Source organism: Rhinatrema bivittatum, chromosome 1 (assembly GCF_901001135.1).
Source record: "Rhinatrema bivittatum chromosome 1, aRhiBiv1.1, whole genome shotgun sequence".
NCBI lineage: Eukaryota > Metazoa > Chordata > Amphibia > Gymnophiona > Rhinatrematidae > Rhinatrema > Rhinatrema bivittatum.
In genome coordinates this window covers 15,009,181-15,034,196 of record NC_042615.1, presented here as the reverse complement: position 1 = coordinate 15,034,196, position 25,016 = coordinate 15,009,181, and the positions used below count along the sequence as shown (strand labels likewise).

Genomic DNA, 25,016 nt, shown 5'->3' with positions numbered 1-25,016 from the left:
AAGATTCCTTGAGAAAACTCGCTGCCAGACAAAATGATCCCAGAGTTAGATGCTTAACTTGTAAAATGCACTCGGATCCTGTTTGGATGAAATATATTCTATATAAATCCAAATTATCATACACTCCAAAAAAAGCGACAACAAACACTGGCTTTTATAAAATAAGATAAAACTGAACTATAGTAGCTTTTGTAAGAATGAACTGACCTGAAGAATAGTCTTTGGCAGTGTCCCTAAATTCTCAGGGACATTCACAGAGTAAGGCGACAGTTCAAACACAGGAATAAAATCATTGATATCTATAAGAATGACGCTGACTGTAGCAGTATCAGTACGGGGACTACTTCCACGATCAGTTGACTGGACGATTAGAGAATATGAATGCTTGATCTCTCGATCCAAAGGTTTGGCTATAGATATCACTCCAGTAACAGAATCAATCCGAAACTCATGGTTATCATTTCCATGGACAATGCCATAGCGGACCAATCCATTTGTACCTTCATCTGCATCCATGGCAAACACTTGGATCAGATCTGTCCCAGTCAAGGTGTTTTCAATTATCTCCACTTGGTACTGGTTTTGTGCAAAGAGTGGACTGTTATCATTGATGTCAAGGACTATGACCATTACATCCATGGATGAAGAAAGAGAGGGTTCGCCTTTATCTGTAGCTATTACAGTCAAGGTATAATTAGAAACTTCTTCTCTATCTAATTCCTCAGTGAGGCGTACTTCACCATTAATAGTGCCAATACTGAATTTGTTTCCCAGTGGTCTAAGAACTGTATATTCAATGTAACTATTTGGACCGCTGTCTGAGTCAGAGGCTTGGGCTTTGAATACAATAGTGTCTATGGGTGTGTTTTCTTGAATATAGGTCACTTTTGGAGAGATAAAGCTTGGGGGATTATCATTCACATCCAACAGAATAATGGATACTTGAGCAGTGCTGGTGTATCTTGGAGCTGGAGGGGGAGCCATGTCGTGAACCTGAACAATAAGGCTGTAGAAAGACTGACTTTCCCGATCCAGAGGCTGCTTGAGGCTCAAAATGCCATTCTTGTTTATATTAAACTGACCTAGGCCATCTCCAGATGCAATACTGTAGGTCAACTGTGAATTCAACCCTGAAAGAAAACAAGATACTTTAGGAATCTGTAATAAAATCAACATTTTTCATTTTAAATATTACAATAAGGACCTTGTAATGCAGAGTAAATTGTCATAACTATGCACTATTTTCTAAAGTAATTTCTTAGCTGGTCTGTTTTAGATAAAAAGCTTCATTGAAATAATGAAGAATTCTTTATGCCTACTTTGTTCAAACATACATTTCAATTTAAGAAACGAAAATTTTAACTAGCTCTGGCTTATTCTTTATAGTAAGATGCTGCATTCGCACTACATGGAACGTGACATTAGAAAATATGCTCCTGCTTCCATCTCTGCATCTGTACTGGTCATGAAAATTGTAAGGATTACTGCAACAACCATGAAAGCTGCTAAGAAGAAATGTTGATATTCTCTGAATATTATTTACACAATATTATTACACATTTTGTTCACATGAAGCAGAAAATATTCTGAAGAATCCTGGAATATTCAAGAACATAATTCACTGTCTTCGTCCCCCTGCAACACTCAACATATATATATGGAATATTGTGCAGCAGATAATTAGGTCATTCTGCATGGGGACTCCTATTACTCAACATCTATGCTTACAGACCCATCAAAACCTCTAATTCTACTCATTCTTTGCATGGCTTTGGAACACTTCGGTTTTGGGATTCTGAGTGGTGAGAGGTGCTAAGAAGATCCATATTATTAGGGGGCATAAGTTGGGCTATTTATTTATTTATTTATTTATTTATTTCGGATTTTTATATACCGACATTCTCAATACAAGTATCGAATCAGGTCGGTTTACATATAACAAAACTTTCGCACAAATGGCGTTACATGGAACAGCGTTTCTTAACATATAACGTATAACATATAGCATTTAGCATATAACCTATAACATATAGATATTAATAATAAATTAAATTAAATATTACATAGATAATAATAATAGTAACTCGTCAACAGGACGTAGGTAAATATTCGGCATGTTTATAGCGAGAATAAATATCTAGAAAAAAAATTAAAGGGTAGACTAAATTGAGATTTGAGGGTGCACAGACCATGTTGATGTGCAAAGTATGCGAGAAATCCATGAGTTAAGGAAGACAGATGAATCAGAGAAGAAGTCTTTAAGAAGTCTTTAAGAAGTCTTTAAGGTGAGAAGTTCAGATCTGACGTAGTTATTTTACACTGAAACATGCTGTCATCCACATTATCAAAGCTTTATACATGCTGCATGCTCAGCAGATGAAACAGCAGCAAGCAAATTTCAATCAGAAAATCCTTCGCTATGAGAAGTGTTTTTATTACAGCAAGCTGCAAGTTTTGCTACTTGTGTAAACAGTGACATGGTATATTCTCTATTAATATGATCTTGCTTTAATGATTTAGTATGCATTGTATTTGTTGTCTTGGGCTGTTTCTGCCTTATGAAAACTTTTATATTTTTAATCCATTACATGAAGACTAAATACTGCTGCACTGGCATGTGTCCCCTACACAGCAATTAGGAACATAATGGATAAAACCTGAAACAGACTGAACTGAGTCGTCAGCTAGAATTCTCGTGCGACAGACATCTTGTTTCAGCGAGTCTTAACTCATCATGAGAAATGTTCAGTTTACTAAATTGTATGCGAGCCGAACAAGATTTAGGGAAGGTCCTGATGATGTGGAAGAATGTAAGTTAGGATAAAAAATTCTGATTATCTACTGAACTAAATGGTATATGTTTTGGGGAAACAAAGCTTACTACAGTGCATTCAGAAAGAATTCTACATTTTGTTACATTAAAGCCTTATTCTAAAATGGATAATATGTATTTTTTCCCTCCTCATGCTACAATACCTCATAATAACAAAACAAAATCAAGGATCTGTCTGCATTTTGCTCCGGTCATCTTTCCCTCGATCCTGACTAGTCTCCCAGTTCCTGCAGCTGAAAATAATCCCCACAGCATGACGCTGCCAACACCATAGGGATGGTATTTGCTAGGTGGTGAGCAATACCTGATTTCCTCCAGTCACGATGCTTGGCATTCAGGCCAAAGAGTTCAATCTTGGTTTCATTAGACCAGTGAATCTTGTTTCTCATGCGCCGAACGTCCTTTTTAGTGCCTTTTAGAAAACTCAAAGCAGGCAAACATGTACCTTTTACTGAGGAGTGGCTTCTGTCTGGTCACTCTACCATAAAGGCCTGATTGGTGGAGTGCTGCAGAGATGGTTTTATTATAACCTACTTAGAGAAGAGCCTGGTAATTGGTGGGATATAAATTGTTCAAAATAAATAAAAAATGGTTGTCCTTCTGGAAGGTTCTCTCATGACCACAGCGGAGTTCTGTCAGAGTGACTATCAGGTTCTTGGTCACCTCCCTCTTCATACCTTGGTCACCTCCTCTTCATACCTTTTTGAAAGATAAGGAGGCTGATAGCGTCATTTAGGATGTTTAGACTGACTTGTGAGGTATGGCGAATTGTAACAAATACTGATATATCGCCTCTTTATCTTTTTTGATATTTTTCTTTGAATTTTTGCTTTTCTTTTTTTCAGGGTCCCCTATTAATGTGGGCTAGAAAGTGTGAAGTTGTTTTATTATTTTTATAGGGGTACATTTTAAAAACATGCGCGCGCTACCCGGCACACAGACATGGACGCGCGATTTTATAACGTGTGCGCATGTTATAAAATCAGGGGTCGCGCACGCAAGGGGATGCACATTTGTGCAACCTGCGCGTGCTGACACCCACGGCCTTCTGCAGTTTCCTCCTCCCTATACTAACCTTCCTACCCCTTCCCCTAGCCCTATCCTAAACCCCCCCAATAGCTTTAACTTACCTTTTGCGCCTGCCGGCACCCTGCCAGCACGCGATCCCCCGGCACAGCGGCAAATGGCTGCTGTGCCGGGCGCCTCTAGCCCTGCCTCAACCCCCTGGACCGCTCCTTTCAGCAACCCCGGGACTTACACGCATCCTGGGGTTTATGCGCTTGGCTGGGCCTTTGAAAATTGGCCCATAATGTGCAACATCACTTACTGTACCTGCACTGAGCTTTGTTGTAAAAGATTTAAAACTTAATAAAAATTAAATTATTTAAAAAAATGACTGTGGAATGAACACATTACCATTTACTAATTAGACAGTATTTAAGGAACAACTGAAAGTTGACAAGACAAAGGGACCCAAAATAATGAAGGAGCTAAAGGAGGTGCTGACTGTAATTTTTCACAGCTCTACTCAACTTATCCCTTGATACAGGAGAGTTTCCAGGAGACCAGAGAAGGGTGGACAGAAGGAGGAAGCACAAACCTACAGAGCTGTTAAACATCAGTAATTGAAAAGGAAATGGAAACACTATAAATGATTAGGAGGCATTCAATGAAGTTACTAGGTGATATATTTAAGACAAATAGGAGAAAATATGATGTTCCCACGAATCCAGTCTATAAAAACTTTTAAATAAAATACTTTTTTACTCAATGCATGATTGAATTCTGGAACTTGTTGCCGGATGTGGTGAAAGCTGTTAGTGTGGCTGGGTTTAAAAAACTTGATTGAATCATTTGATAGGGTGATCAGAGTAGAAGTCAGGAAGGTGCAGTTGGAGTATCTGAATTTCATAGAAGACTTGTGAAAAAACTCACCAATCTGAGGAATGGAAAAAATTATAAACTGGATGAATGGTTGAGTGAGCCACCGGACTCAAGAGAGTAAAGCAGAATTGCTTACCTGTAACAGGTGTTCTCCGAGGACAGCAGGATGTAAGTCCTCACAGATGGAGCCCAGCACAGAAAACTTTTGTCAAAGTTTCTAGAACTTTGACTGGAACACTGAGCATGCCCAGCATGCCACTATCCATGCAATATAACAGGGTCCCTCTTCAGTCTCGTAGCAAAGATTTCAGGAGCGAAAAAATAAAATAAAATAAAATAAAATGCAGGAGAACCCAACTCCACAGGGTGGATCATCTTCTGTGTTGTTTAATCTTTACTTGAAGCCATTGAGTGCCATTACCTCACCGTTTGTGGAAGAATTTAAAATTTATGCTGATACACAGCTTATTTGTTCTGTTAATGCCCTGATAAGTCAGGTTTGTGATAGCTTTGTGAAGTTTATTTCTGCCATAAAGATATGGCTTAAGCAGAATGGTCTTACTCTTAACCTGGCCAAAACTAAAGCTTTTTGGTTGAGTAGACACCCAGCTCAGGTTGATCTGCCAGTCATCATTATTGATGGGACTTCTCTCAATTTTTCTCCTGTCATTTGAGATCTTGGTTTTATACTGGATTCGGCCTTTGGCTTAAGATCTCAGTTGCTTTCTGTAATTAAATCAGCTTTTTATAAGCTTCGCAATCTTTGTCCCCTCAAATATTTATCATCAGTCTCTGACTTTAGAACTATAATGCAAGCTTTCATCCTGACTATATTAGACTATTGCAATTCACTATATGTCGGATTGAGGCACATGTGGATGATCTCCATACGAAAGGTTGGTGGATGGCTCAAGAATCTCTATGTCAGATCAACTTCCTTCGAGTGATCTGCTATGCCCTTTGGACGTTTCGAGACCATTTGTCCCACAAGGCAGTCCTGATCCGGACAGACAATTAGGTAGCAATGTGGTACATCAACAAACTGGGAGGCACTACATCATTCCTCCTCTGTCAAAAGGCAGTACATATTTGGTCCTGGGCTTTGTCACAGGCAATGTTTCTGAGAACAATTTACCTAGCCGGAACAGAAAATGTGGTGGCAGGCCATCTTAGTCTAGTGTTCCGGCCACACGAGTAATCGCAAAAATCTAGCAGTGGCGGCCTGGATCTTCTGCCAGTGGGGAACTCCAGACGAGGATGTCTTTGCCTCCCCCCTACAAATGCAAGATGAGCAAATTCTGCTCCCTGTTCAAGACAGACGGACTTCCAGCCTTGGACGCGTTTGCCTGGCATTGGGGCATGGGTCTCCTGCTATGCTCTGGTCATGAAGACACTCGACGCTCCAGCAGGACCAGGAGACCATGATTTTCGTGGCCCCCTTATTGGCCCAGATAGGTCTGGTTCCTACTCCTTCAGGACCTGTCAGTCAGAGAACCCCTCCCAATCTGATCATACAGGATCGGGGAAGACTACGCCATCCAAACCTCCGAGCATTAGTATTGACGGCCTGGATGTTGAACTCCTAGTCGTGCAGCCCCTGGTCCTCTCTGAGGACATGTCTCAGGTGTTGATAGCTTCCAGGAAGCCTTCCACCAGGAAGTGGTGACGACTAAAACTGTGAAGGACTTCAAAGGGGCATGGGATAAACACTGTGAATTCCTAAAGGCTAGAGGATGGGAATAAATAAAAACTGGCACAGAGCAGCAGTTACTACTTTTAACAGAAACTTGGGGGATAACCTGCACGGAGCAGCAGTAACTATCTTGGGAAGCTTGCTGGGCAGACTAGATGGACCATTTTGGTCTTTTTCTGCCGTCATTATTATGTTACTGTGTCCACAAGGACTCCAAGGTCCTTTTCCTGAGTAGTGACTACGAATACAGGACCAAGCACTGTGTACCTATAGCTGGGATTATTTCTCCTTATGTTCATCACTTTGTACTTTTCCCCATTAAATTTCATCTGCCAATCAGTTGCCCAGTCTCCTAGTCTCACAAGATCCTTATGCAGTTTCGCTTCTGTTTTAACAAATTCGAATAATTTTGCATCATCTGCAAATTTGATCACTTCACTTGTCATTCCCTTTTCCAGATTATTTATGAATGTGTTAAACAGCACAAGTACCAGTACCGATTCTAGTGGTAATCCACTAGCAAGCTTTCTACATTTAATTTTGCTCTTTGTTTCTGGCCTTTTAGCCCATTACCGACCCATGTAAACCATGTATACCACTCTTCCTCTTTCCACAAGTAACCAGATAAATTCGGCCATGGGCCATAACTTGGGGATTCCAGACCTATAGTTTTAATGGATGATATGGAAATAAAGATGTGAGACTACGTGAAGTAACAGAGATTGTCCATGGGTGCATGGTTTTGTATTATAAGGGATGCAAGAACATGTACACTGATCTCAAATGACTATCTTAATGATGGTAAGTTGTTATGTTTTACATACACAGGAAAACGAAGTAGTTGGAAAATTTTGGAGAAATACCTTTGGATCCTATATGATGTGAGAGTCATCAGAAAAACTGTTATACATCGTGTGCATGTCATGATGATATGCTTTGCATGTTTGTGATTACTGGTGAATCTGTGCTGGGCATTGAGAGGAAACTAATGTGAATTTAACTGTGAGAAATCTCCTCTCTCCAACCCAAGAAAAAGGCCCAGATGTTGCATCTGTAAAGTGTAAAGGCTTCCAGAGAATTCCTGGGAAATGAAACAAACATGTGAGTATCAACATTTCATGTACTTGATTTTAAACAGGATATGCTGAGCTTTATTAATAACCAGGGCTTCATTTCAGAATCTGGAGGATAGTGCTTAAAAATGCATAATGTAGTAAGGATCATATATGGGAATATGATCTGCATTTCAGGGCTTGTAAAAATGCATGCAAGAGTTGTAAAGGATAATATAATGGGAGATAATACTGGGAAGTCTGCAAGTTTTATCTAGGAAATTCTTGGATACATAACAAAATATCTTTTTGTTACTGAGATGCGCCAAAATACTCTGATCTGAGATGGATGGAACAGCCTCAAAATGAAGTGGAAGAGTGGTTAGAGCAGCACTCTGAGAACCAGAGAAGTCAGGGTTCAAACCCTACTTATCCCACAGATATTCTTTGTGATGTGCGCAAGTCACTTCTCCTTCCATTGCCTCAGGAACAACTTAGATTTTAAGTCCTCTTGGGCAGGGAAATAACTGCAGTGCCGGAACTGCAACTCACTTTGAGCTTGGATTTGAAAAGTGAGAGTAATTCATCATTAGCGTTTATTTAGGATTCACTTTTCCATCAAAAAGAGTTCAAGATATAGTGCTAAGAGTGCTGTTTTTAGACAGTGAGAGAAAGTAAGGTCCTTTGTGAGAAATGCATGATGTGAGAACAAAAAGTTCAAGAGCAGATTCCTCTTACAAGGTTTCTAAATGCAACTTGTGAGGGCCAAATATCTGTTCTATGATAATTTTACTGTTCACAGTTTGTACAAGAAGGCTTAACTGCAGAAAATGCAAAAGGCCTGAAGGTTGGCTGCGCATAGCAAAATGATATCAAATTATGCTGTACAATTTGGTGGCAGAATTCTCCTTGATGAGTTAATATTATGTTCAAATGATATATTAAAAAAAAAATCTTGTGAATTACAAAAAAATATGTAAGCAACTGTTCCTTGAGCTGGCCAGGATTGTGGATGCTGCAGAGGTAATGTTCATGGCCCCTGGTGAGGGAATCCTAGTCATGGTGCACCATTGACGTCATTCAGTTGGATTTAGGGTGTATGGTTGCAGGGTTTCAGAAGAAGCCCTGGTGCATGAACCCTCAGTGCTGTGATTACTGGGCTAGAGAAAAAAAATCCCCAGATAGTTGGTTATGAAGGCTTATGGTGCTGGATTCCAAATCCAGTTGTTTGGGTTTTTTTAATAATTTCTTTCTTTATTGATTTGTAAACCTAATACAAGGATAAAATCAGAGGAAAAATGGTAAATACAGAAAACAGCCAGCCAATCTCAGATTGATTTTACAGGATAATACATCAAACAGAAAACATTTTGTATCTTAGAACACCAATAATCCACATCATGGGGGAAATTAAGTAATCAAAATAATAAAACAAAAGAAAAACTTTTCAATAAGGGAAGGTCCACTTAGCATACACTTACAGCTACCTTCAAACCCTCAAAAATGATCTCCTGGATTTATCACATAGAAACGCTTCTAGATGTGCAGGATCACTAAAAATAAATCTATTCCCTAATTATTCATCATACATTTACAGGGGAACTTTAAAAAGAAAAAAAAAAAAAAAAAAAGGACCCACTCCCAGGTCAAATACACGGGTTTTCAATTGCAAAAAAGACTTCCTTCCTACTTGGGTTTCCCTTGCAACATCAGGAAAAGTTTGGATCCTGTAACCACAAAAGTTTGCATTCTTATATTTAAAATATTGCTGGAATACTTATCTGGCTCAAATTCAATGGAGGGCGAACATCAATGTCTACACGTTGGTCCAAAGTCAAAACTGGTTCTACTACTGTACCTGGACTCAAAGCAGAAATGTTCACCTCTCCCATGGTGCCTGAGGGTAATGGTGGGGATATTCACACTCCAGGGCTTACAGATACTTCACTATTTTCCCTACAGGAGTTAATAGCAACATTACTGTTTAAACACAAAAAGAGATTAAGGGACCTCTTATTGGCATTGAACTCACTAGGTCTCTAAGAGTTTTCCTTTTGTGTTTCCTGCATATGCCCAAGTCTTGAGAAATTCCCCAAAGGCCGCGCGCACCGCTGCAGGTCAGATGATATTATGTGCTTGATCACATCACCACTTGGGGTCAAGTGACCCGCAACTCCTCTCAACTCACAGGGCCAATGCAGAAGTGAAAAATGGCAATGGAACCTTCTCTCAGGATTCCCCGGAACTCACCGCTGCAAGCCAGATGAAATAGGCCGTACTTGATGACATCAGTGCTGGGGGTCAAGTGATCCACAACTCCTCTCAACTCACAGGGCCAATGCAGAAGTGAAAAATGGCAATGGAACCTTCTCTCAGGATTCCCCGGAACCCACCGCTGCAAGCCAGATGAAATAGGCCGTACTTGATGACATCAGTGCTGGGGGTCAAGTGATCCACAACTCCTCTCAACTCACAGGGCCAATGCAGAAGTGAAAAATGGCAATGGAACCTTCTCTCAGGATTCCCCGGAACTCACCGCTGCAAGCCAGATGAAATAGGCCGTACTTGATGACATCAGTGCTGGGGGTCAAGTGATCCACAACTCCTCTCAACTCACAGGGCCAATGCAGAAGTGAAAAATGGCAATGGAACCTTCTCTCAGGATTCCCCCAAACTCACCGCTGCAAGCCAGATGAAATAGGCCGTACTTGATGACATCAGTGCTGGGGGTCAAGTGATCCACAACTCCTCTCAACTCACAGGGCCAATGCAGAAGTGAAAAATGGCAATGGAACCTTCTCTCAGGATTCCCCCAAACTCACCGCTGCAAGCCAGATGAAATAGGCCGTACTTGATGACATCAGTGCTGGGGGTCAAGTGATCCACAACTCCTCTCAACTCACAGGGCCAATGCAGAAGTGAAAAATGGCAATGGAACCTTCTCTCAGGATCCCCTCCAGCCCCCGTTCTTATTAAGCTAAAAGCTCATAAGGAGTACAAAAAAACCCAAAAAGTGCCAATTTACCAACTGTGCACATTGCAACAAAGGCTGCATATATGTTTAACCCACAGACTTTGTACCAAATTTCATTGCAAAAGCACACACACATTCTTTTGCTTTGAAACTTGCCACAGGTGGAAAGTTCCTGCAGACATTTGTATCTGCTTTTTCTGTGGTTACTATTTTTTTATGTAAAATAACATGAGGAGTTGAAAATGGAATCTGCAGGCTACAAGATTTTTAAATAAATATTTCACTTACAAACCTAAACATATGCCCAAGAATGCCTACTCTTAAGTCCACGCATTAGGTAGGGAACCTTCAGAAAGACAACTGACATTGGTAAAATGCTTTTTACCCATGCAAACTGCCTTGAAAATTGTCCTTGAAAGACAACAGCATATGAGTCAAAGTCTGCATTATCATTTAGACAACAAAAAGCAAAAGGTGTACATTTATAACTCAACTGACCAAATATTAGTTCTGTTGAAACCTGTACATACAAATACTTTTTCAAAGCAAAGAATGTTCTAGAACAAGGGATCATGATATGAAGAACAAGGCGGTAGACTCAGGAATGTCAAAACATTTTTTCGTAAGAAGGGTGGTGATGGAGACAAAAACAGTAACTGAATTAAAAAAAGCATCTGGCATCTGGCAAGAAAATGGTAATGAAGCACTAGGGCAACTTAAATGGAGTGGCAATTAGAGTACAAATCAGTGGTAAAATGATTGCACTGTCTCTTCAAGAAGGTATTTGAGTTGGATAAATAAGACTGATGATATACAGAAGGCTGCAGGGGAGGTTATCTGCAAATTGATGAGCTTGCCTCAGCTACTGTATATTTTGTGTATAGTAAGTTTAAGGTATAGCCAATTCTCGTATATGCTGATGTCTGGTTGTTAATATTAGTACTGTGTGTTGTATTTCTTGCTTATTTTTTGTTTTATTTTATGTCTTTATGTTTTTAATGTATATGCACTGTTATCTGCCTAGAATAAGAGTGGAGAACAAATTTATGAAATAAATATGAAATAGTGACAAATGACAAATCACTACTGGGCACACAGGATGGGCCATTTAGGTTGTTATCTGCCATAATTTACAATGTTACTATGTATGGTGCTGACTAGTTCTGAAAACCTGTAGCACTTCACAGGGTCGGCGCGCCCATTAGGCGAACTTCAGCGGTCACCTAGGGCGCCAAGCCGTAGAGGGCGCCGAAGGGGCAGCCACGTGGTGCCACAAGCGGGGCCTATCCTGCTCGCGGCAAACAGAAATAAAGTCTGTGCTTTTCAGGGCCGTGAGCAGCATCATTCATCGCTGAATGATGAATCCAGCGAAAACGGGGGGTGAAGGGGAGAGCGGTCCTGCGAAAGCCCACAGCACCACCACGGTGTCTTCGCTGCCGGCTTTCGCACCGAATAGCGCCACCATGAAAGGTGGTGCTATTTGGCGCGCTACTGCCGACGATAATGTTGGTAACATTTTCGCCGGCAGCAAAGACACCGCTGACTCCTCCCCTCCCCCTAATTAGCATTATATTGCATGCGAAAAGACCATTTTCACATGCAATAAAGCTTTAGTGAATGACCCTATTAGATTGTAAGCCCTATGGAGATAGGGAAATACCTACAGTACTGAAAAAAGTGCGAAAAGCGGAATATAAAATAAATAAATAATAACGTCTATAAACGGTTATTAACTAGATAGACTTGGGAAAAGCCACTACCCATCCCTGGGCTATAGCAGCATGGGATCTAACTTCAGTTTGGGATCCCGTCAGGTATTGTAACCTGGATTAGCCAGTATTAGAAACAGGATACTGGGGTTGACCCAGTTTATAAATTCTTATATTCTTATTCAGTGTCAGATATTAAGATCCTTAAATCAGCTGAACAGCTGGTTAGCCAAAGGGGAGTTGGTATGGGGGCATGAGGGCCATATCCCCCAGGGTGGTGGCCTGAGGGGAAAAGGGGCACAAGAGCGGAGGTCACCAAGAATGCTCCCACTGCTGTTGACTCATACATAGGCACTGTTGCCATGGGTGGGGGCAAGTATTAACCTGCCCCACCCCCAGTGCTAGCAAGGCACCTTTCTCTCCAGGTGAGCGTGGAAGAAGCATTGTATCAGCTGCATGGGTCAGGAGGATGAGTCTGAGTCTGCATCGCATCTGTCCACAAGTGTCATGTTCACCCAAGTGACTTTAAGGAGGAATTGCTAGCACTGCAAGTGTCGATCTGGTGAAAAGGAGGAAGTCCATGCAGCTGGAACAGAATTGCCACTCAGACTCAGCAGATGAGTAGGTGCAAGCTGGAACTAAGGGTAACTTGAGGCTGGTGATATTGGACTAGATGTGAGGCAGGAAGGAGAGAGAAAGAGAGGTGAGTAATGTATGTGTGAGACTAGGGGATGAACCTATTGGTTTTGTACCAGAGGCAGGAAGGGGTGGTGCTGAGTTGGGGAGGGGAAAGTACCCCCTTTAATCTATGCCAATCTGGGAGAGGGAGGAGGCAGAGAAAACGTGCACGTACTCTCTGTCCCACCCCTCATCCTATTTAGCGCACAATGAGGATTCTGGAGGGGGGGGGGTGGCACAAATGCAAGCATTGGTCCCTGGGCACTAGAAAGCACGGTTCGCCACTGGAAATTGTCGCTTCTATAAACAGTTATTTTCTTCCTTACTTTGGGGGCCAAGTCAGTATTAGGTTTCCAGCCAACCTCTGCCCAAAGAAGCTGTTCATGAAGTGCAGATACCCTTAGGAGGCCCCCACTGTGGAATCAGAAGAAACTATTCATGAAGTACACAAGATGGAGAGATATGGAATTATATTTTAACCCTGAAGCACTACACACTAATCAAGGGTTCATGTTGGCTATACTGAAACACTGCTTTAACAGCAGGTTTTTTTAAACACAACATAAGACAGTCTGTATAATTTCTCAAGCTATTTTGCTCTGCTTATTACAGGAAGTACGGTAATTACTTGGAGCCCTGCACCAGTGGTTGAAGCAGAGCAGGAAGACTGCTGTGCAGAATGTGCACTTTAACAAAACTGGAAAGGTGGACAAAGATATCAAATAGTGAATGCTCTTTTTCTGACTGATATAGAACTGCCACAATTATAGCCATGGAAGCTGGCTACAGTCTAAGCAAAATAAGTTGCTGGGTAGACTATATGGACCACTTTGGCCTTTTTCTGCTGTCATTACTATGTTACTATATGAATGCTAGCTCCTGACAGAGTTAGCAAGTGGCTCTGGAAGTGTAGTAGATCAGCGCCTCTCAACCGGTGTGCCTCGACACACCAGTGTGTTGCCAAGCACCAGCTGGTGTGTCGCGTGCTCCCGGTCTCTCCCGCTGCTCTTTCTTCCCTCCTGCCGTTGCCGCCGGGCTATCAGCACGTTCAAGCCCAGTGGGAATGGCAGCGGTGCTAGAAGAAGCTGTGGCATCCGTGGCTGGCCTTTTCTTCTTCCCGCGCCTGCCCCCCGTGACCCGGAACAGGAAGTGATACGCGGTGCGCAGGAAGGAGAAAGAGTCGTGCTGCGTGATAAAGTAGCAGCGGCGACAGCAGCATCGGCCCCCGAGCAATTGAAGCAGACGGTAATCGAGAAAGGAGACAGCAGCATGAGCCTCCCGCGGCCGATGGGATTCTTCTTTCTTGGCTTGCGGGGGCTGAAGGAGGAGGCTGCTGCAGCTACCATTTGTGCTCGGGGAGGGGCGGGGGGGGGAGTGAGTGAGAGAAAGAGAGATAAGCTTGGGAGTGAACGCCAAGGCGATGGCATGGATTACAAACTGGTTGATGGATAGAAGACAGCATGTTATGGTAAATGACTTATAAGGAGAGGTTGAAGGACCTAAATATGTATACCCTGGAGGAGAGGAGGTGCAGGGGAGATATGATACAAACCTTCGATACCTGAAAGGTTTTAACAATGTAAAATCAACAAACTTTTCCACTGGAAAGAAATCAGTAGAACCAGGAGTCACAAAATGAAACTCCACAGAGGACAACTCAGAATCAATGTTAGAAAATATTTCTTCATGGAGAGGGTGGTGGATGCCTGGAATGCCCTTCCAGAGGCAGTGGTGAAGACAACAGCAGTGAAAGAAATCAAAGGGGCACTATGGATCATTAAAACCTAGAGGGTGGAAATGAAGAAAAGAGTGCATGAGGGTAACTTGCTGGTGTGGCAGTTACTACCCTTAACCAATAACCCTTCTTTCTGTTGATGCAACTCCATCATTGCTTTCTGCTTCAATGACAGGGGAAGAGAGGAAAGGGGGAATTAGATTTAGACCCTTTATGGTCTGGGAAAACAAATAAGCATGGGGGTAACTTACTGATACAAGCGTGAGACATACAAACAGCACAGTACACCTCGGTGAAGATTTTACATCATTTGGAATGAGGAAAGTCTCACAAAGATGACATTTTGTAGCTTGTTATCTCGCCCTAGCTTGAAGTTACCCTGTTAAAGTCCAACAAACTAGGGTGAGAGAACATAGTAGAAATGTCATCTTTGTGAGACTTTCCTCACTCCAAATGACATCAAATCTTCACCGAGGTGTACTGTGCTGTTCATACATCTCACTTTGCATGAAAAACTGGTCCCTAAACCACTACCAACACCTCACCTTGAGCTATTAGCTGGCCCTCCTATAGGCATATAGGAGGGCCAGCTAATAGCTCCTGCACTATAGTTCCAGTTTGATGTCTATATTGCACTCCTGTTTAAATGTATATTGCACTTCTGTTTAAATGTAAACCAGCATGATGTGATTGTATCATGAATGCCGGTATATAAAAACCTTAAATAAAAAAAATATAGATACTTGACTACTATGAAGGGCCCTATGGATAATTTCTCTCTCTCTCTCTTTCTCTCAGATTAGAATTATTGCACCCCATGATAATTCCTAACTATGCCCCTTGTTCTTAGCGCAGGTGTTATCCATACGCTATTATCGCATTTTGATGAAATGCCTGGATACAATCATACCTCCAAAACCGCTATTTTACTGTCCGAGTAGATAATAATGAATCTGACCCCGTCAGTCTGCCCCAGGGTGTCCCACAAGGCTCTTCCCTCTCATCTACCCTTTTCAATATATACATGCTCCCCCTTACCACCTTGCTCACTAACCTTCACATCAAGCACTTCATCTATGCGGACGATGTGCAACTCATTTTCCCCTTCTCCGACTCCATCCAAACTGCGCTACGAAACTGGGAATCCTGCCTTTCCTCCATCAACCAACTCCTTAATGACATGCACCTAGCTGTAAATCCTAACAAGACTGAACTTCTAATAATTTCCAACAAACAATCGCTTCCAGACATCCCACTTACATACTCATCCACCACTTTCCCCGCCCACGTTCGCAATCTAGGTGTTCTTATTGATAATCACATTACATTTAAATCATATATTAACTCAATCATAAAGGATTGCTATTTCAAGCTTCAAACAATAAAAAACTCAAACCTCTGCTGCATTTCACAGACTTCCGTACAGTACTCCAGTCTATTATCCTATCCAAGATAGACTACTTTAACGCACTCCTCCTTGGCATCCCCGCCTCACACACCAAACCGTTACAACTATTACAAAATGCTGCCGCTCGCATACTGTCAAACTCCAAAAAAAGGGACCATATCACTCCCATACTTATCGAGTTACACTGGCTCCCAATACAATCACGAATTCTTTATAAAGCTCTTTCCATCATCCACAAAAGTTTGCTAAACTCCAATCTCAATTGGATCAACCCTCCACTCCTTCCTCGTACATCCAATAGACCCACATGCCCAGCCCTACAAGGAACTCTACGTGCCCAATCCATCAAATCATTCAAACTTTCCTCTACCATAAGCAGAGCTTTCTCTCTAGCCGGCCCCACCATTTGGAACTCCTTACCGCATGATATCCGCCTGGAGACATACACACCCATGTTCAAGAAGAAACTGAAAACCTGGCTCTTTCAGCAAGCCTATACCATGTCGCCCCCCATTACATAAATCGCACGTGTATTGTATATGTGCTATCCTCGGCAATGAAATCGGTCTGAATACGGATTACGGAATAAGCTATGTCCCTTATCTTGTACATTGTACGTGTTTGAAGTTATGTTAGTTATTTATCTTATACAATTTATAGTTTAATACTTTGTTCTTCCTGCTCAACCTTGACCCTCCTACCCTGGTCCCTCACCCCGTTTTTGTTTCCCCCTGGTCATATGTAAGGGCTCCTCCCTATAATATATCTGTATATATCCTGTTTTATGTAAGGGCTCTGCCTAAAAGTTCTTGTTTTATTGTGAACCGATGCGATGTGCGAACGGACATCGGTATAGAAGAGACTTTAAATAAATAAATAAATAAATGAATGAATGAATGAATGAATCTAGGGGATAGTTTGGTGAGGCCTCCCAGCTTCACCCAAATGAAGTTTCTGTTAGAAATGACACCTCATCATGTACTCCTTGCTAGAGGGTCCTTCTCCTACTAATTTACAGAGAAATAGATTTTTACTCCTGTTACCCTTTGGGAAAAAGGGCTCGCACCAGAGGACCAAAGACCTATGAACCTACTCTAAACCCTAGGTGGGCAAGCACCAATGATGGATCCTGCTGTTACAAGACAGTGAAGGCTGATGATGTATTCAGTTTAAACTTATGAAATATTTTTTGGACTTGAGCAAAGTGGGTAGGGTTTTGGGTCCTCTTCTCCACTGGGATTGCAGAGCTGAGAACTAGCCTGATCCCACTGACTTTTCCCAAAGAGAAGTACCCCAGAAATATCAATAAATTGAGCATGGAAAAACAAGATTGGTAGAGCCCAAACGGATCGCCACACAAATACCAAGGGACCGGGACAGCTGGATGTCCAAGGAAGAATATGAATTAAGGTAGGATTTTTGCAATAAAGTTGGGGACCCCTCCTCTGGGAGAGTTTGCATATAGCTCTCTGCTTCAACGGCAGGGGAGAAAGACCGATACTTCACGCATATCCAGCATAGCTCTCTGCTTCAACGGCAGGGGAGAAAGACCGATACTTCACGCATATCCAGCATAGCTCTCTGCTTCAACGGCAGGGGAGAAAGACCGATACTTCACGCATATCCAGCATAGCTCTCTGCTTCAACGGCAGGAGAGAAAGACCGATACTTCACGCATATCCAGCATAGCTCTCTGCTTCAGCGGCAGGGGAGAAAGACCGATACTTCACGCATATCCAGCATAGCTCTCTGCTTCAACGGCAGGGGAGAAAGACCGATACTTCACGCATATCCAGCATAGCTCTCTGCTTCAACGGCAGGGGAGAAAGTCTGATACTTCACGCGTATCCAGCATAACTCTCTGCTTCTATGGCAGGGGGAATGAAGAAAAGTGGATCTATATACAGACAAAAAGGACTGAATTACATAGTCTGGGTAAACAAATAAGCATGGGTGTAGCTTGCTTATTTCGGCATTTACTACCCCTAACTAATTAAGTAGATATTTCACTTAGATGCAGTTCCAACACTGCTCTCTACATTAATGGCGGGGGTGGAAGGGAAATAGAACCAAAAGGTTACTAAGAGCCAAGAGTAACAGATAAGTATGAGAAAAAAAAAAGTGCAAACTTGCTGGGCAGACTGGATGGGCCGTTTGGTCTTCTTCTGCCGTCATTTCTATGTTTCTATTAAATATCACCATGGGCTTTACCCAGAAGTCTGAATAAAGGGCACCTACCTACAGAAGAAAGTTATTAATGCACCATCAGTCAGATGTAAATTCACACTTCTGTACAATGGACTTGAATTTATGAATACCAATCAGTAAACTTTTATTTAACACCCAGAGCCTGGTCCAGTCTATTCATTACAACCTTTCCCCTCATGAGAAGCACTTCCAGTATACACACACTAGGAGCATTATAACATTATCTGGGTCACAAGCGAGAGCTTACCCCCATAAAAAAGATCTTCCCTAGGGATCAAGAGTTAAGCATGGGATACAATTTGCCGGAGCAGCCCCGAAGATATAAATTAGTTGTGTGCCCTGAAGGGAGTAATTACTGCTAAAAAAAAAGGGGTTACAAATGTATAACCCATGGATGGGATAAAACCCAGATACTGGACCCAGAGGCAAACAAAGAGTTGATTCTTTTTGCAACAGTTCTCCAGGGATAGCTTAAATTCTATCATGGCCGCGCAGGCACATTGTAGATAATTTTTAGGACAGGAACAGCTCAGGAGTCCAGAACAGGGCAGAGCATGGTTTCCTGCTCGACCGGCCACCTCCCCCTTTGGATTGATCCCACAGGTTCTGGTGGCTGGTAGGACATAGCTAGAGGTGTTCTTGAAGCATGGGTACAAGAGGGCACCCACAAAGGCAACACAGGGTGCAGGGTACAGAAGGATGCTCACAAGACATGGAAGAAGGAGAGCAGCAAAAAGACAGACAATAAATAGACGAAACAGGAACAAATCTAAACATGCACAGGGCAAGATCAGGGGAAGGCAAAATTGAAACAGGTTGCAAGGGACTAGACAGCCAAAGACAGGAACACAGCTAACAAGCACAGAACAAGACCAGGGCAAGGAAAAACTGAAACAGGGTGGAAAGCAAGGCAGAGACCAGACAGACACGACACCAGAAGGCCAAGGACAGAAACAAGGCTAAACAAGCAGGACACAGGCAAGACAGGGACAAGACAACCAAGATACTGTTATGGTTATGAGGTGTTGGAGTGGATTCTTGGGTACTGCGGTGGTGGTCACTCCCACGGGGAGGAGCCCTGTGAGGAACCGCAGTACTAGGCCAGACTCTATACATGCAGACACAGAGAAGTTGTATTTATTGTACAGCTCGATGGTACTGCCTGGGGAGCGGGCAGCAGTGAAGGTAACCCAGCAGAAGTAGTCCAGGGGTCCTCAGCAGAGGAGACCAATCTCACTCTCGAGTAGGTGATAGGCAGCGCGGTGTAGCAGGGACAGGTCCTGGATGTAAACACAGAGCGCTGAAGCTGAAGGTGAGACAGACTGAAAGGGTTAGTCTCACTAAAGCAGAAGCTGAACTGTTGAAGGTCCTGGCAGGCAAAAGTAGTTCAGTGGCAGGCACCAGATTAGGGAGAGCAGGCCCTCGAGGGGCGAGTACCCGGTATCCCAAGATAGGTACCTGAAATAGAGCAGAAGGGCCCCCGAGGAGCGGGTACCCAGGTTAGCAATGAATTACCCCGAAGGGCAGAGAGAGCTTCCTGCGGCAGCTGGGAAGTGGCAGAGCAGCTCAGACTGGAGGCGAATCCAATCCTTGCTAACTCGGTTTGTTAGCAAACGAAGGGCAGGCTAAATACCAGGATGTGATGATGTCACTCGCAGGGGATGCCCCTGAGGTTCCCGCCATGATGTGGATAAAGACGTGGGTGGCGTGTGTGCGTGCACCCTAGGAGGCCCTCAGGAAAATCATGGCTAACACCGTCGCCGTTGCCGATCCGGGGACACCGGAGAGAGTGGCATGAAGACACGGCAGCAGCCATCTTCCCAAGGCTAGAGGAGAGAGAAGGAAGAAAGGTGAGGCACAGAGGTCGAAGCTGTCTGAGACCGACGGACGCAACAGATACCAGAAGGTCACTAGAAGGCTCACAGGAACCAGGCCAATAATCAGGCAGGAAGGCCTCTAGAAGGCAAGGCATAGTAAAGGGCTACGTTGGCCACAACAGGGAGTAAGGGAGGGAGACTCAATGACAGGCTTTTAAAGGCATGGCAGTGCTGCCTCATGCACCTTCGAGGGAAGCCTGTGTCTCACTGGGGGCCCCTACAGGCAGGAGGGTCATACAGGGGTCAAGACTGTTACAACTGCTGAGAGGTCCAGGGCTTTCTGTGTGTGTGTGTGTGGGGGGGGGGGGGGGGGGGGAGCATAACTTCAAGGCCCTTTTGCATTTGATAAAATACCCTGCCCTTTTTTTCCAGTCTCTGTAAACAGCACTAATAATCTCTACAGGAGTCCATATTCAAGCTCGACTTAGCTGGTTACAACTGGCTAAATAGCTGCCATTGAATATCCAGCTATATCAGTTAACTGGATAAGTTAGACGTGGCCCAAGTAGGTCTAAAGTTAGCCAGATGAGCTTATCCTGATATTTTAAGTGGCATCGCTGTGTCACTGAGTATCCCATATAAATTAGTCGGATAACTCTTATCCAGCTAACTTATAAAATCGGATAGCTTGAAATATTGGCCTCTACAGTCTTTGGTAGCTATAACCACACTGAGAGGAAAGTGTTTTCCAACTTCTTTACTGATAGTTGATTCAATGGATGAAAAGATGTTTACAGCTCTTTGGATGTTGACTCTGATTAATTTTACAGATTGGAAGAAAATACTAAATTTGTGACTTTACTTTTCTAGTAAAAGTCTGAATTCAAATAAACCAATTCCGTCATAATGTATCTCCTCATTTTCAAATACTCAAACTGAAGAAAATGTAATTCTTCTTCCAACTCAGAATGTATCTTAATCTTCTCCCCACTGGACAATAGTTGGAATTTAGTCCCAGTTCTCATACTTCTGAAGTTTCCTTAAACCTCTTAGAGCTCTCTGGAAGCACCGCATGGGCACCCTCTGTTCCTCCCAACAAACTTGGTTCTCTTCTTTGATAAGGAAACCAAGGCTTCCTTAAATATGAAATAAAGAAAAATAAGAACAACTTCAGGACAGGCTCAGAAGACTAAGTAACAGAGCTCAGAAAAAAAGCAAAGTGCTGCGCAAAAGGAACCACTCTATATTGTTTTGTATTTTCTTCTGAAAGAAAACGAATGCAAGGCTAGCCTTGTAGCTCTGGGCTGAGCAGAGCTGGAGATGCTGTGGATGGCTGCTGGACAGACCTGGGTTTCGTAGGACACTGCAGGGTTTGGTCCCAAGGACTGTCACTACAATGCTTGGGCTAAGCTGACTGAAGTAGCCCAGGTAGCTGTGAACCAAGGCCAGTTCTGACGGAACTGCCGGGCCAAAGAATCAGAAAAAATTAATGTCAATGAATTCTGTAATCACTTACTGTAATAGGCAATCTGATTGCAGAAACAATGAGGCCAACTTGGGTTCAAACTGTGCACTGAAACTCAGGGAACAGCATCTTAAGACACAGGTTAAACAGTTATTTTTTTCACTCCCGATGGAAGTAAGTTCATGTTGTGCTAATGCACTGGGAGTTTAAAAAGTGCGCTGACTGGAATTGTGCACACAAACCCAAGTCAAAATGTGCACCCACCACAGACTGAATGCACATTTCAGGCTCGGGGGAGCGACCTTCAGCCGTTATTTATGTGCATAAAGCATGATTTGTGCACAGAAAAATAGATTTGTGCACAGAAAAAGGCTTTCAGCGCAAGAAAGCAATTTTTGTGCACATAAAGCATATTTCTGCATAGAAAATCCAGTTTGTATGAGCAAAGCATGTTTTCTATGCATAAATCCCGATTTTAGGTCCTAGAATTGGGATTTCAGCTTTTGCCCATAGACTGACACAAGTGCTAAACACTTCACCCCACCTCTGACCTGAGTAACATTTCTAAAGCCAGCGCACCCCTCTGCAATGGGGTAATAGCTAATGCTTTCATTTCCATGCAAGGCCACTAAAGCAGGATGCACAGTTTCACACACACAATTTTTGTGTACAAAACTCATGCTGCATCAGGAGTAACATTTGCACACAAAAACATTGATACAATGGAGGGTAAAACTGTGCACTCTGCTGAATTAATCTTATTGCACCGGCCCCAATGAGTTTTAAAATGCAATCCTTTTTAACATGGGAATGAGATAGTTGGGACTTGTCTTCTGAAGCCACTCCAGAAGCATCAGAAACCAAGATCCCACTATCACAGTATCATATTAAAAAGTTCATGGAAAGAGCAAAAACACCGATTAGGGTGTTCGTTTCCAGACAAATACACTGCCACCTTAATGAAGGCAGCAGATGCCTTCCTATAAACAAGCAACTGCCTACAGATCAGTCTTCTCCAATTACTCCACATAGAGACAAAAGGAAGCAATGCCCCCTGGTTTAGGTCAGTGTACAGGAAGGCTCCCTGATAAATGCTTTGGCAACTGAAACAACAGAATGGGCACCGAGGCTGGGAACATTTCCTGCAGTCCACACACACAAGGAAACTAACAGTTTTCTGTTCTTCAGGCTCTTGTCCGATATTTAGAAATGCTTAAATCTATGAAGTGCATGTAATTAATATGAAAGCCAATCCTGCGGATACACTCATATCATGCTACACACATACAGCAGGCACCACACTTCGCTAGTAAACACGAAAGAAAAGGTCACATAAATTGTAATACCTACAATGGATCAATGACTTTCGAGTTATTTTTTAAATTCTTTAAGCAGATGCAGGGTACTCCCAGTTTTGGAGGCAAGAATACCATCACAGACCCATAGCTTAGAGTGCAGTGGTATGTGGCAGCACTCTCATCTAGTAGATACAGATTTTAAAATCATTTTTGGTATGATAGTTTGTACATGTGGTGCAAAAAGCAATGAAGTGGCTAAAAAGAAAGAAAAGCAGAATAGAAATAATAATAAAATGTTCCCATTGCTGCTGTTTTCTGGCAATGATGCCGCTCAGTAACTGTGGGAGTTAGAAGGGGATTGATTCTCTACACCAGCTGCTCCCTAATCCCAGTAACCATGCAGCAGCCGTACAAAGGCAACTCTTTCACAAGCCTATGATCTTCGTCTTGAAACCTGCCATCTCACCTTCAAGAAAAACCTCAAAACGTGGCTCTTCCGACAAGCCTATTCGGAATCGCAGAAACAATTCGACACAGGTCAAAGAGCAAAATAGCACAATATAAAGTCCACTACCGACTTTATACCCTTAGGACCTTCAGGACCTTATCTGGACAGTCCACCCACCTGCTATGAAAAACCATCTCTTGAAGCATCAGCTTTCTAGCTCATGCTCTTCCCATAGTTATTTTATTTTATTTTATATATTGTTTTTACGTTTAATATTTAATATTTAATATTTATTGACCTACGTTCTTTTGTTCAATAATTTGTTGTTTGTTTAATGTTACGCTGCACGTTCTCTGTTCAATACTGTTCAATACTTTGTCTATTGTTTAATGTAACGCCTTACCGGCGACAGTTTTGTTATATGGAAACCGACTTGATTTGATATGTATATCGAGAATGTCGGTATATAAAAACAATAAATAAATAAATAAATAAATAAGCCCCAGTACTGATCAATAGACCCTGCTGCACTGCTTGCAATTTCTGAGATCTGGAGAAAGTCATCTGATGGCCCTAGTGCTGCTATATCAGTTGTGCAGGCAGAAGTCAGTGACTCACCTGAGATTCTTGTAAACAGAAGCTGAGAGGCAGACGAAAGAAATGATTTGAGTGTCTGAATGAGAGAAGCTTGGAAAAGTGCTGGAGAATGAGATTAGAGTGGTTGAAAATGTTGTACCTGAATTCTAACAATGCTGTAAACTGCCTTGCTATTCATTGGGAAAGGCAGCATTCAAAAAGAAGATGAAGGAAAATAAGGTGGAGAGAACCTGAAGGGAAGATACGAGGGGCTTTGCCAGAGGGAATTGGGAGGGTTTCAGGAGCAGAAAACTGGAGTTCTTTTGGAAACAAGGCAGAAAGCTTGAAGGGGCTCCCAGGGTAGGGAGACAGTCTGGAAGGTCTGAGGAAGACAGAGAGAATAGGAGGGCATAAGGACTGAAGGGGGCTCTGGGGAGACAGAAATTGGAGGGCACACTGCTGGGCTTTTCAGGATATCCCTAATAAGGATGGATGAGTGAGGCACTGTGCATGCAAACCTCTCATGCATACTCATTAGGAACCTTCTGAAAACCTGACCAGGACTGGAGTGCCCACTCCTGCCCAGGTCATGCACTTTAAAGCAGAATGGGGCTGATGCAATATAAAGTCAGCGCCCGCTTTCCTAACGTGCGCATGGCACCCGCAAGGGGGCGCCATGCAATATCCAAATTAGGGGGTCGCGCTAGCAAGGAGGTGGTAGGGTCGCTTGCGTGACCTTAGCGCCTGCTTCCTAACGCGACCCTGCTGCGGCTGCCGGCAGTCCAGAAGGGATTGTTATTAGTCTTTCAAAGAGTTAAATAATCAAAGCAGGGCATTTCTAGGGACTGAATCCCTGTATCAAAGCGAATCAGCAGGGTCGCGTCCATCTTTATTGTAGTTTACAGTCTCAGACGCACATTTAATTTATTGTAGTTTACAGTCTCAGATGCACATTTAACGCTAAGCTATTAACGCCTGCCTGGTGCAGGCGTTAATAGCTGAGCGCAGGTAAAAGAAGTACAGAAAAGCAGGAAAAACTGCTTTTCTGTACTTCATTTTTAAAGAATAAATAAATAAATAAATAAATAAATTAATTAATTAATTAATCAATTAACTCGGCAGATCGCAGAGTTGTGAAGACCGACGTTACTCGGAGTCTGTTTTCATTATGGGCAGACAGCAGGTTATGAAAACCGACACCGAGTTTGCCGGCATCTGTCTTCATAACTTGGCGGTTA

At 42.7% G+C, this 25,016-nt stretch overlaps 1 protein-coding gene across 1 annotated transcript in view; it reads right to left on the bottom strand.

Moving 5' to 3' along the window:
• FAT4 (FAT atypical cadherin 4) overlaps positions 1-25,016 on the bottom strand; it is a 625,352-nt gene that overhangs the window by 262,817 nt on the left and 337,519 nt on the right. Inside the window, exon 5 of the mRNA XM_029589082.1 lies at positions 208-1,130. Within this exon, the coding sequence (XP_029444942.1) occupies positions 208-1,130 (923 nt within the window). The remainder of the gene's footprint in view (positions 1-207; positions 1,131-25,016) is intronic.